The sequence below is a fragment of the Narcine bancroftii genome, chromosome 6 (assembly GCF_036971445.1).
Source record: "Narcine bancroftii isolate sNarBan1 chromosome 6, sNarBan1.hap1, whole genome shotgun sequence".
Taxonomy (NCBI): Eukaryota; Metazoa; Chordata; class Chondrichthyes; order Torpediniformes; family Narcinidae; genus Narcine; species Narcine bancroftii.
The window spans coordinates 152981504-152995422 of record NC_091474.1 but is presented as its reverse complement, the minus strand read 5'-3'; the positions used below and the strand labels follow the sequence as shown (position 1 = coordinate 152995422).

Genomic DNA, 13919 nt, shown 5'->3' with positions numbered 1-13919 from the left:
TGGCATATTTTATTTAAAATTCCATACATGCAATCACTATAGTTATTGCAATAACAGACATCAAAAAAACAAATTGATTATATACATGATGGTTTTTACCCCACCCCAAAAATTCCTCCCACCCAACCACCAAAGAAACAATATACAAAATTATAAAAATTATAGGTATAAAAAGAAAGGAAAAGAAAGAAAGAGAAAAAAAATCTTTGGATTGCAGAGAAAGATGTTGTCCAGATCTAACATAAATATACAGAGGAGAATCCCACAGGTCTAGAGGGTATCACTACAAATTTAATCCCATTATTTGAGTGTATGAAAACCAAATTTGTAAAAACATAGGGTATTTATTTCTGAAATCATAAGTGATTTTTTTTTAAAGGAATAAAACTTTGAATTTCAGCATGCCACCTTGGCATAGTCAAAGATGCATCTGATTTCCAATTAATTGCAATACGTTTCATTCCATTTAACAAATTTCAGTTGATAAATTGACAGTTTCAATTTAGGTCTTATACCTTCAACATTTTCTAATAAAAATAAATCAGGACTTTGCTGAAAAGCATTTTCTATAACTTGTTCCAAAAAGTTGCAAAAACCGCCCAAAAAGGACAAGACCACGTTGAATCCTACATCTTCACCACACCTAAAACATTGGTCTGATAAATCTGATTTCAATCTATTCAAGTTCAGTGGTGTAAGATATAACTGATGTAAAAAATTGTATTGAACTAATCTATATCTTAAATAGTATTAATCTCTACATAAATTTTCCTATGTTTCTTGATCAATTATAATATTTAAGACTGTTTCCCATCCTTGTCTAGATGTAATCCTAGTTTGGAAGTTCCTGCTTATAATAATGAATATATAAAAGAAGTGAATTTTTTTAATAATCGCACTCCTGAAGTTCTACTTCAGTACAATTACACAGAAGCATAGTTGGTCCAAGCTTATGCCTCAAATATGCTCTTAATTGAAAATAACAAAAAATAGTATTTGGTGGTATAACATATTTGTTTCTCAATTGCTCAAATGACACTAATTGACCTCTTTCAACTCCTTTCTCTCAATCCAGTTTTGCACTTTCATTTTGGAGAGCAAAACTTTTAGATATAAATTTAGGCGTGTTCCCCAGCCAAATCACTTTTTCCATCTCATTAATTTCAGGTGGGGCCAAGTTTGGTCCCCACCTTTCTCTAAGAATGATCCTAACTGGAGAAAGCAAACGGATGACCCATTAGCTACTCCATACTTACTACTTAATTGTTCAAAGGACACAAGAGATCCTTCCATATAGCAGTCATCAACATATCTTATTCCTTTGTCTTATCATGAATTCAATATTTTGTTACCCAGATTCATCAGCAGTAGTACATTTATATATAATGATGTCCTCAGTGATATACCTGCTTTTTCCCAATACATTCATTTTTTGCCATATTCTAATCGTGTGTATTAATATAGGATTGTCCTATATTTTTTTTATTGACTTAACATTCCACTTATAAAGTCCTTAATTGTTTCCTCTTTTATTGCATTCAGTCCTATTCGAATCCACGAAGGGGGAGTTTTTTCTTCAAAGAAAGATAGAAATCTTGCTTGTGCTGGTAGATAATACTTAAAATCCAGAAGTCTAAGTCCTCCCAATTTGTAATCCCATGTTAACTTTTCCAGTGCAATTCTTGGTACTTTGTTATTCCATAGGAATTGTCTTAAACAATTACATAATAATTTAAAGAAATATTTAGTTAGTGCAATAGGCAACGATTGAAAGAGATACTGTAGTCTTGAAATTACCTTCATTTTTATACAACATACCCTTCCTATTAATATAGTCAGGAATCATTCCATTTTTGTAATTTTTTTCTAATAAAGGGGTATTATTAAGCTTGTACAAATTCTGTAAATTATTATCCTCTAAAGGCCCGCGACATGGGCCAAATACAGGAAACAGCTGTCGAACACTGTGATTGAACAAACAGCACGCGGGAAGAGATGCCCACTCCCATAAGCTGCAGCAGGAATGGTGATTGAATTGACCAATCACAGCAAGTAAATTGCAAGGGGTCCAATCCAGGCATGAATCTGGGACATCCAATCGACAGCCAGCCCCTCTCAAGCCATCTCCCGGTGGTGATGCGCCCGGTTGCCTATAAAAGGCAGAACTGCAGCCCAATAAAGTCAGTGTCGATTACACTCCCTTTGTGTGAGAGTCTTCTTTCTTCAACCTCATGATACCTTGAGCTATAACCATAGCGACCCTGCTACAATGCATCATTATTCTTAAATATTTAATTCCATCCTTCTTCCATTTTGGTATCTTTCATAATCAAAATTCTGCAATGGTATTATCTCACTTTTCTCCATATTTATTTTATATCCCAATATTCTTCCATATTCTTATAATATTGTTTGTAATCTTATCAATGATTCTGTTGATTCTTATATATAATAGCACATCATCAACAAATAAGCTAATTTTATGTTCTTTCTGTCCAACTTTGAGGCCCTTAATATCTGGATCTCTTATAATCTCTGCCAGAGGTTCATTATCAAAAAGGAGCTGAATGTCCAAGGACATACAGCGTATCAAAAGGATATGCAGGTAAGCAGAGAGGGCAGAGTGGCCCTTTTGGTAAGGAACAGCCTTAAACCATTAGAAAGAGGTAACATAGGATCAGAAGATATAGAATCATTGTGGATGGAGTTAAGAAATGCCAAGGGTAAAAAGACACTGTGGGTTATGTACGCAGACCTCCAACAGTAGCCATAATGTGGACAAAGATTTGCAACATCAACAGAAAAGGTGTGTCAGAAGGGCAATGTTATGGTAATCATGGGGCATTTTAACATGCAAATAAATTGGGAAAACCAGGTTGGACTGGATCTCAAGAGAGAGAATTTGTAGAAACCCTATGATTTGGTTTTTTAGAGCAGCATGTTGATGAGCCCACTGTGGGATCGGCTGATCTGGATTGGGTGTTGTGTAATGCACCAGAGGTGATTAGAGATCTTAGATTAAAGGAATCATTAGGGGCAGTGATCACAATATGATTGAGTTCAATTTGAGATTTAACAAGGAGAAAATAAAGTCAGTGTTTCAGTAAAGTAAAAGGAATTACAGTGGGCATGTGAGAGGAAGGAGGCATTAGAAGGGAAGACAACAAAGCACCAATGGGCAGGGTTTCTGCAAGAAATGGAAGGTACAGGATAAATGTCACAATTTTGTGGAAAAATGTCAGATCTGTGGTTAAATATGGAAATCAAAGTCAACATGAAAGCAAAAGAGTGGGCATACAAGGAAGAAAAAATAGTGGGAAGGTGGAGTATGTGGAATTTTTTTAAAGCAGAAGGTAACTAAAAAATAAGGAGGGAAAAGATGAAGTGTGAAAGTGGGCTAACAAATAATATCAAAGAAGATACAAAAAGCTTCTTCGAGTATATAAAGAGTAAAAGAGAGGTGAGAGTAAATATAGGACCATTAGAAAATGATGCCAAAGAAATAATAGGAAAAAAGAAGCTGGCAGAGGAACTAAATGAGTATTCTGCATCAGTGTTCATTGTGGAAAACACTAGCAGTGTGCCAGATGTCAAAAGAATCAAGAATGAGAAGCGAGTACAGTTACTATTTCAAGGGAGAAAGTACACTGAAAGCTGAATGGTCTAAAGGAGGAAACATCTCCTGGACCAGATGGATGGTACCCTCGGCTCCCGAAAGAGGTAGTGGTAGAGATTTTGGAGGCATTGGTAATGATCTTCCAGAAATCAATAGATACTGGCATGGTTCCAGAGGGCTGGAAAATCACAAATGTCACTCCACTATTTAGGAATGGAGGGAGGCAGCAGAAAGGCAATTTAGGCTGGTTAGTCTGACATCAGTGGTTGCAAAGATGTTAGAGTCGATTGTAAAGGATGAGATTACAGAGTACTTGGAGGCACCTGACAGCCCAAAGTCAGCATGGTTTCCATAAGGGATAATTTTGCTTGACAAACCTATTGGAATTCTTTGAGCAAGCAATAAGCAGGCTGGATAAGGGAAATGTAGTGGATGTTGTGTATTTGGATTTTTAGAAGGCATTTGATAAGGTGTTGTACATGAGGTTTCTTAACAAGAGCCCATAGTATTACATGAAACATACTAGTTTGGGTAGAGTAATGGCTGATTGGCAGAAAGTTGGATTCCAAGGATCATATTCTGATTGGCTGACAGTTGCTAGTGGTGTGTGTTGGAACTGCTGTTTTTTAAGTTGCATATTAATGATTTGGATTATGGAATGAATGACTTTATAGCCAATTTTGCAGATGATATGAAGGTAGGTGGCGAACCAGGTAGCCTAGAGGAAACACGGAAACTGCAGAAGGGTTTAGACAGATTAGGAGAATGGGCAGAGAAGTGGCAAATAAAATATAATATCAGAAAGCATACAGTCATGCGCTTTGGTAGATAAAATGAATGTACAGTCTATTTTTTTTTTAAATGGGGAAAACATTTGAAAAAACCCAGATGCAAAGGGACTTGTGAGTCCTCATGCAGGATAGCTTAAAGGTAAACTAGCAGGTTGAGATGGTGCTGAAAAAGGCTTTGGAAATGTGGACATTTTTGTATTTGTATGCTCCAAATATTGACAAAAAAAATTATTCAAGATACTTTTTAAAAAAATTACCAGAGACACATGAAAATATTTTAATAGGAGGAGATTTCAATTTTTTTTTAAGATGCCTTGCTAAATAGGTCTACTCAACTAACAATGAGAATGAAAGCTGCTAAAGCGACATTGGGTTTGATGAGAGACTTGAATTTGATAAATATATGGAGAAGAATCCACTCTCGAGAGAAAGATTATTCATTTTATTTTAGCAGGTTTGATTCTTATTCTAGAATTGGTTTATTTTTGGTTTTGGCTCAAATACAAACTAGGATTTTTGAAGTGGATTATATTTCAAGGATTTTATCTGATCATTCGCCTTTGTTAATAACAATGGAAATGTCTGATAAGGAGAGGTCAATATACAAGTCGAGATTAAATTTTTTGTTGTTGAAAAGGAAAGATTTTTGTGATTTTGTTTGAAATTGTATTAGAATATATTATGATACAAATTTGAATTCAATAAATGATAAATTTATTATATGGGATGCTTTAAAGGGCATATTGGTGAGGCAAGTTATAGGTTTTACATCCAAAATTAAAAAGGATTGTATGAAAGTAGATCAATTATAAAAATAAATTACAGTTTTGGAAAAAGACCTTCAAAAGTCAGTTTCTGAAGATAAAAATAGACAATTGATTAATAAAAAAATTCTTTACAAACTTATAGGACTGAGAAGGCTATTAGGACGAGGTAAAGATATGAATTGGGTGAGGGATTGCATAAAGTTTTGGCTTGGCAATTAAAAGCAGAACAAATTTTGAGAATAATAAATGCAATAAAAAAAGACACAAACATAATTACATATAAACCTCAAAAAAATAAATGAACCTTTTAGGAAATTTTATATGAAATTATATGCTTTGGAATCTTTAGGAGATGAAACTAAAATAAATGATTATTTATCACAGATAATATTTCCTAGGTTAAGTTTAGAAGAACAAACTGATCTTGATGTGCCATTTACTGAGTCAAAAGTAAGAGAAGCAATGAACTCCTTACATAGTAATAAATCTCCCAGACTCCAGTTCAAATCACCAGCATCCCGAGCTCCAGATCGAAATCTCTGTTGTGCTCAGGAAGACTTCAGCCCTTTCAAAATGCATTTATGATACCTGGATCCCATAAGCTACTCACCAGCTGCCCTCAGCCTGTGGGGATCCTTCGACCACGTTGCCAGCAGACCTCTCACTGTTTCTGGTGCCCTGTGCCAATTCACTGCTCTCCCTGAGTCTGCAACCCCTTATGGTATGCTGTCCACTGTTCAACACATTAATATCCTATTCTCACTCCATAAGACCATCAGACATAGGAGCAGAAATAGGCTATTCAGAACATCGAATCTGTCCCACCATTTAATCATGAGCTGATCCATTTTTCCATTCGGCCTCACTGCCTGGCCTTCTCCTTTGATGCTGTGGCTAGTCAAGATCTTATCAATCTCTGTCTTAAATACACCCAATGACTTGGCCTGCACAACTGCCTGTAGCAAAAAATCAACAAATTCCAAAGATATACTACCCTCTGTCTGAAGAAATTATTATACATTTCTTTTCTAAGCAGATTCCCTTCAATTCTGAAGTTGTGCCCATTGAATTAGACTCTACCACCATGGAACTAACCTTTCCACATCTACTCTGTTCATGTCTTTCAACATTCAAACCCTCCCCCCCCGCCCATTCTCCTAGATCCCAAAAAATAAAGGCAAGAGCCGTCAAACACTCTTCATATTATGACCCTTTCTTTCCTGAATTCATCCTAATGAATCCTATCGATATTATCAATAATAATTCTTAAATTGGGAAACTGTAGTCCTCCTAATTCATATTTACACATCAACTTCTCAATAGAAACTCTTTTCATTTGACCTTTCCAGAGAAATTTCCTTATTTGTTTATTTAATTCTTGAGGAATTAATATTGGTAACATCTGAAAAAGATATTTTATCTTTATTTTATTCATCTTTATACTATTCACCCTTCCAATTAAAATTGTAGGTAAATTTATCCAGCTTTTAAAGTGTTCTTCAATCTTTTTAAGTGAAGACAAATTATTTATATAAATTCTTTGAATTGTTATCTGTACGTATTACTTTTTTTAAAAATTACCATTTGCATCAAACACTTTCTTTATCTTGAACAATACATTATAATAAAAACAATGTAAAATGATTCATAATTTTGTTTTTATCCCCCTACCCCCCAAAAAGGAAAAAAACAAAGGAAGAAAGAAAGCACAAAAGAAGATTACATAAATCAACATATTTATAACATCCAAATATGTAAATCTTATGTTTTAAATCCATTCTCAATGTTAAATTTCATTATATCTAATATTAATCCTAATTAATCATATATCAAGAATCTCATATCCCTTACTTCATCCAGTTTAAATTCCATGTTAAATCAATTCTCTAAAATAAAATAAAGCATCAATGCCATCGATATAACTCCATTCATAAACATATATTTAAGAAATAATAGATCTCCCTCTATGACATTAAGTTCAAATTCCAATATATCTAATAATAATCCCAATTAATCATATATCCAATAAAAATCTCACATCTCTCCCAACATCCAATTTAAATTCAATATTGAATTAATTCTCTAAAGTAAAATAAAACATCAATACCACTCCATGTATAGATATATATAATAATAGAAACACTTCCACCCCCCCCCCCCCCACATCATTGGCACTAAAGAAAAAAAAGGAACACCCCCTTCTACTAAAAAGTAAATGGACTATTCTTATATTCTTCCTTCGTATTTTAATCTGTTTACTTTAGCTAAATAATAATTTTCTTCTATTTTCCCAGGAGTTTTAGGATCCTTTTGATTCTCTTTCTTCTATTGAGCATTCTACTAATGCTAATGGTGACTCTATTTGTATTACAGCAAACAAAAGTTAAAGTCTATCATGTATGTCACATTTTAAATATATTATTACATGACAATAGCATCCTCTAATCTTATTTTCTCTGACGATCATTTGTGAAAATTCTAATTTTAGCTCAGAGAGAGAAACACATTTTAAACCATATGTTAATGCATTCCTCTGTGTGGAATGTGAAATTCATGATACAGTGGGCACGGCTCTTTAAATAAATGGCTTTATTAGTGCTCCACCATTTTACAGGCAGAGAGAACAGGTGGTTCTGCACATAAAACAAACTGCCAGCAATAAACTTGGTTTCTGCTGTATGTAAAGCACCTTTCACCTTTAGCAATCGTCACGAATAACATGAACTTCACAGTTCAGCAACTGACAAGAATTGTAGATAAGCAATACAAATATTCTCTCTCTAACTTGTGGCCTAATATGACCAGAATTGCCACATGCTGGTTTCTGGTCCAACAAGTTCCATGAAATCATAGCAGTGGGAAGTTAGAATAAGCAAAAGCTCTATTATAGGCCGGGTTGTCTTGCACAAGCACTGATGAAATCAGAGATAAATGTTTTCATATTGCACATGGCAACTATTCTCTCAACCCAAGGGATAGATTTATGATTTGGGGCATCAGGTATAAGAAATATGGACAATGTAACATTCTTAAAACTATTAAATTCAGTAAGTTGATACCCATCAGAATATCTAGATGATCCCTTCTATTCCTCCAAAAAGAAAATTACTTTAATATTGCTTAATTATACCACTTTTATTTTGGAATTTGTATGGCACATTCATAGGGTACAACTGAATAAAAATATGATTGAATTACAAAGAGAGGTTGGATGGACTTTTCACTCCAGGGTGTAGGAGGCTGAGTGATTGCCTTATAGAGGTTTATAAGGTAAATAATAAGTCTGTTTTTTTGCCAGGATAAGGGAGTCTAAAACTACAGAGTATTGGTTTAAAGTGAGAGGGGAAAAGAGCTAAAGTAGACCAGAAGGGCAATTTCACCCATACAGAGGGTTGTACGTATTTAGAATGAGTGGTAGAGGTTTTATAATTGCAACCTTTAAAAAGATATTTAGACAGGCATGGATCAAACTTAAGCAAGTGGTACTAACTTGGCTGGCCTGAGTATGCTGCTACAGGAATTAATCATGTGATTTAATCAAAACTTTGAATGACTACATCGGAAAGTTAATGTTATCATTTTATTTGCCCCCATAAACTTAGTGGAATGGAGGGTTCCCAATACAAAGCAGTAAAAAATACCAAATACCAGATGAATAATACCTGAAGCATTGTATAACTAAGGAAAGTGCATGTGAACAGAAACTAGATTCACTACAAAGTGGATTTAATACATTGTATTTCATTCAATTGTTTTCAATCATAATCAGAGACTGGTTGCTGGGATGATTAGGCACATTAAAACAATGGCTTGGCTCTCTTTGGTGGAATTCTAAGCATTTGGACAATATCCTGATAATCAGCAATGTTTAAAAGCAGATGAAAAAGTTCCATAAGAAGAATGAAATGAGGTCAAGAATAAAAATAGATAAGAGTTGGATACAATAGTGGAAAAACATTGAATTCAGTGGGTTGGAATGCATCAACCAGAGATTCAGGATGGGTTGAGCAAAAGAAGGCGTAAACAGTATGCAACTTATTTGGCAGTAGACAACTTCGTGCAAATGAGGGTAGACTGCTCAATAAATCTTGAACTTTATCAGTCAAATGGCAAAGTTCCCAAAACCTCTGAAACATTAAAGCAGTCAATGGGCGATTGCCAAAACCTCTGAAATATTAAAGCAGTCAATGGGCGATTGGAATGGGGAAGGGTGCCTGCAATTTTTGCAAGGGGAAATTGTTGAATTGCATACAAATTACAATCAATGTCATCTTTGGAATCAGCCACAGCCATACAATTACTAATCAAATTATTTTGGAAATTCAAATATGTGGCATGTATAGTTAAAATTATCTTTCCAAAATGCATCTTATAATACCACAGCTTAGAAAGAAAATGGTCTTCCTTTGAGACTGAGACTGCTCTCTGTACCAATGAGATAGCAAATGTCACACCCAGCCTTATTCATGTGGCTGCATTTTTTCTTTAAAGTACTGATCTAATATCCTGTCGAAAGCCACAATTACATCTGCCTTCACCATCCTGTCAGGCAAACCATTTAAGCTTTGTGAATGTGGTCTTGAAATTGCACGCATTTTCCCCTTTTTTCAACCAAAGATCGGATTAATACAATTTATATTACCATACCGATTAATTTTAATTGATACTGCTCACTGTGAATTGCAGAATAGAAATGATGTTTCTGAAAGCCTACAAGCTGAAAACAAGAATCTTAAATTGGAGAGCGACTTTCTTTGAACTACTGTTAAGTGGAAAGATTCTTATTACATGCAATGTGCAAAGTTAACAAAATTACCTTGGCATCAATAACTAAACTTAAAAGATAATGAGAATTTAAAACAATCATAGAACAGCTTCAATGGAACTAAAGGAAGATTTTGATTCAAGTGAATCATAATATTTTATTACTACTGTTAGGATAAGTAAACTAGAGGACATGAATTACAGATTTCCATCATTTTATCAGATTTATCTTTGGTTAAAGACGAAACAATGATTATACCAAACAAAGATTTTGCTTCCTGAACATTTTTGAGTGTATTTTATGAATTTTAGGCTGCTGATCAAGAAAAATCACCTTAAATTTTCCTATCACATACTTTTTTTTAGATACAGGAATACTTGAATTACAAAAATTTGCTTTTATGAAGAAAGCCATGTTCACTTTTACAAAAGGATTTGAATGGGTTTTCTCTTTTATGAAAATAGCCTTCATTAGGAATGACTAATGACTGGGTCTTTGCTTTATGCAATTTAGGATTATAAAAGGTTTCATTGGAATGCTCTAGTTTCGTAAAGCAGGGTATACCTGTTTAATCTAATTTTGTGATTTTCTGTTATATTTTTAATATGCTTCAAGCAGACAACACCATGCCATTGAAAATTCATTTTCTGCATTCACACTTAGACTTCATCCCTGCTAATCTTGGTGCAGTCAGTGATGAACATGGTGAAAGGCTTCACCAGGGCATTGCGACCATAGAAAAGCAATATCAGGGCAACTGGAATTTATCAATGCTGGCCAACTATTGTTGGACACTGACATGAATGGCATCAGATGCTGAGTACAACTGAAAATCAGCAGCAAATCATTTTTGGTCAGTTGAACTAACCCAATGTGTCAGCATTATTACGTGATTAAACATACTAAATTCAATAAATGTTAATTAAATGTTTCTCCAATGAAATCGGAAATGATCTTTGTGTAGCTTGATCATAATCCTTAATTTTTCTTCAGGAAGCATACCTTTTGAAAGCAAAATTATTGTCCAGTGTTAAACGATCTTAAAATGCAAATAATTTTACCTGAATGCTCCCAGACCATGGGAGAAGATAACTAAGGGATATTTTCCATCCGATTTAAATGGGGCATTCCATTCTGCAGGAACTCTATACGACCCTGGCAAGAAAACAAATGTTTCATCTCTACTGCCAAGTCAAAGGTAGTGCTACAATGTTCTCTCTGCCTTTGATTGAATGCAAAAGAGAACAAAATCTTATCTTCCATTACTGAAAATAACTTTAGTTTTAAAACTGAGCTTTAGCTCAGTTTACTTAAGGATCTTTATTTTATTTTCCACAGAACCCAACTAATTATTAGAAAACAAAACTAAAATGCTAGTGACCTGGCAGTACACAGTAAAACATATAATTTAGTCACCTTTTCAAATAATTTTCAAACCACTTAATGTTGAAGTTATCTGTTTTGTTATCAGAGTAGATGTGGTCAGCTTAAAATGCAGCCCCAGACAAGTTTTCAACCTCTAGTGAGCAATTGACTTTTTTTTAAGTTTAGCCATCCATTTCAAACTCCAAATCTCTTTTATTTGGCAGTCCATAGACGAGTAGCAACCTTGCACAAATTTATCCTGGATCAATTTGTAAATACTAATGCGCAGATAAAGCTAGAACATTTCTTATTAAAACATCTTTCTGATAACATTGAACAGAATGACAATTTCTTCATGGTAATGTCCAGGTTCACTGAAATCTGCTCTTTCATGTCTGTTTTTTTTTACCAAAAATGAGACAAAGATGTTGCAACCAAACCGTAGTAGCAAAATTGCCATGAAGACAGGCAAGCAGGATTTATCATGACTACTTCATCAGAAGTCAAAGCAAATGTGGATTGTCCCCAATGTCTTTTACCAATATTATTTTTCTACAGATGCTCTATGGAAAGTATTCTGTCCAGATGCATCACAGCTTAACATGGGAATAGTATAGCCCAAGACCACAAGAAACTGCAGAGAGAGGTGTGTCGTAGATAAAAGCTCACACTCGATTGGAGGAAAAACAAATGCTTTTATTAGCTTACAGCAGGTTTACAGAGGGGGTCAGGGTTTAGGCAGGAAACCAGGGTTAAATATAGGCCCCAGGGGGAGAAGCCAGGAGGCAGGACCAGGACCAGTCATCAGTACAGGACACTTCTACTGATTCCCAATTCACTACATTACCCCTTCCTTCAGAATTAAGGGTCTGTGGATGAAGAGAACAAGGATCAGAAGACGACAATAGACACAGGAGAGAAATACTTACAATACTATTTACAGATTCAGGTGGTCTGGGGATCCTGGTGGAGCGCCTTGAGCTCCTTGAATCTCTTGGTCCACCTGTGATGAAAGGGTAGTGGGCTGGGGCTCCAGCTCAATGATAGAGGGGGTTCACTCTCCTCTTGAACCGGGTCACCTGAGGCCCTTAAAGGGGATGGGGAGAAAAAGCACAGTAGCTCATGGGGCTCTTTGCTTCAGGGCAAGTTTGACAGCCTTCCAGATTATGGCATTCTCCTTTTCAACCTGCCTGTTTCCCTGGAGGTTGTTACGGTTAGTCCTGCTGGATGCAATGCCCCTCACCAGCAGACACTGACACAGCTCGTCACTCATGAAGGCTGAGCCCAGTCACTATGAATTTTGCTGGGATACCCAATCAATGTGAAAATGGAGTATAGGGCCTTCATAATGGTGAACGGGAAGCGGGAGTACTCATCGATGACCGAGAGAAAGTAGATGTTCCCGTTTGTGGAGGGAAGAGGTCCCTTAAAAATCAATGTTGAGCCATTCGAAGGGCCTAGATGACTTAATCAGGTGTGCTTTGCAGGGTGAAAAAAGTACGGCTTGCACTCAGCGCAGACCTGGCATGACCTGGTCATTTCCCTGATGTCTCCTATTGAGTAGGACAAGTTGCAGGACTTGAAAAAATGAGCCATGAGGGTGACCCCTGGATGGCAGAGCTCATTGTGTGTGGTCTGCAGTTGACCGGTGTGTGCAGAGGCACAACATCTCCTGGACAAAGCATCTGGAGGCTCATTAAGGGCCCCTGGCCGGCAGGTGATGTCAAAACTGTAGGTGGAGAGTTCGATCCTCCACCTAGCAATTTTGTCATTCTTGATTTTTCCCCTCTTGGCATTGCTGAACATGATTGTGATAGAGCACTGGACCATGAATCTTCTACCAGCCAGGTAGTGCCTCCAGTGCCTTATGGCTTCTACAATGGCCTGAGCCTCCTTTTCCACAGACGGGTTCCGGAGCTCATGGCCTTGATGCATCTGTGAGAAAAATGCAACTGGCCTGCCCATCTGATTGAGAGTAGCTGCCAGGGCCACGTCTGAAGCTTCACTTTCCACTTGGAAAGGTACATTCTCATCTACCACGTGCATGGCAGCTTTTGCAATGCAACTTCGGAGGTAATTAAAAGCCATCTGGGCTTCGGCCGAAAGGGGGAAAGTGGTGGGCTTTAAGAGGGGACAAACCTTGTCAGCGTATTGAGGGACCCACTGGGTGTAATATGGGGAAAAAACCCCAAATATCTCCTCAAAGCCTTTGTGGTCCTGGGGAGGGGAAGCTCAAACAGGGGTTGCATCCTATCAGGGTTGGGGTCAATTATGCCATTTTCCACCACAAAGCCAAGGATAGCCAGTCGTGTAGTGCTGAATACACACTTGTTAGCCTCAATGCTGTGTCCAGATGGTCCTTGGAACAGATTGGCAGCTGGTAATAGGAAGCTTTCAGATCGATGGTCAAATATACCCGAAACTGCGCGATATTGTTCACCGTATTCAAAATGCAAGGGAGGGGGTATGCGTCCAGAAGTGTGTGTCTGTTAATTGTTTGGCTATAGTCAACCACTAACCTGGACTTGTTTTCCCCCTTTACTATCACCATGTGCCTCCACAGGCTGTTGCTGGGTTCAATGATCCCCTCCTCCAGTAGGCGCTGGATCTTTCAC

General features: G+C 36.5%; 1 protein-coding gene across 4 annotated transcripts in view; it reads right to left on the bottom strand.

Annotated features, from left to right (window-relative positions):
• pla2g7 (phospholipase A2, group VII (platelet-activating factor acetylhydrolase, plasma)) overlaps nucleotides 1–13919 on the bottom strand; it is an 89744-nt gene that overhangs the window by 43253 nt on the left and 32572 nt on the right. For all 4 annotated transcript variants that reach the window (XM_069886383.1, XM_069886384.1, XM_069886381.1 and 1 more), the window contains exon 4: nucleotides 11001–11094. In XM_069886383.1, coding sequence (XP_069742484.1) covers nucleotides 11001–11094 — 94 coding nt within the window. The remainder of the gene's footprint in view (nucleotides 1–11000; nucleotides 11095–13919) is intronic.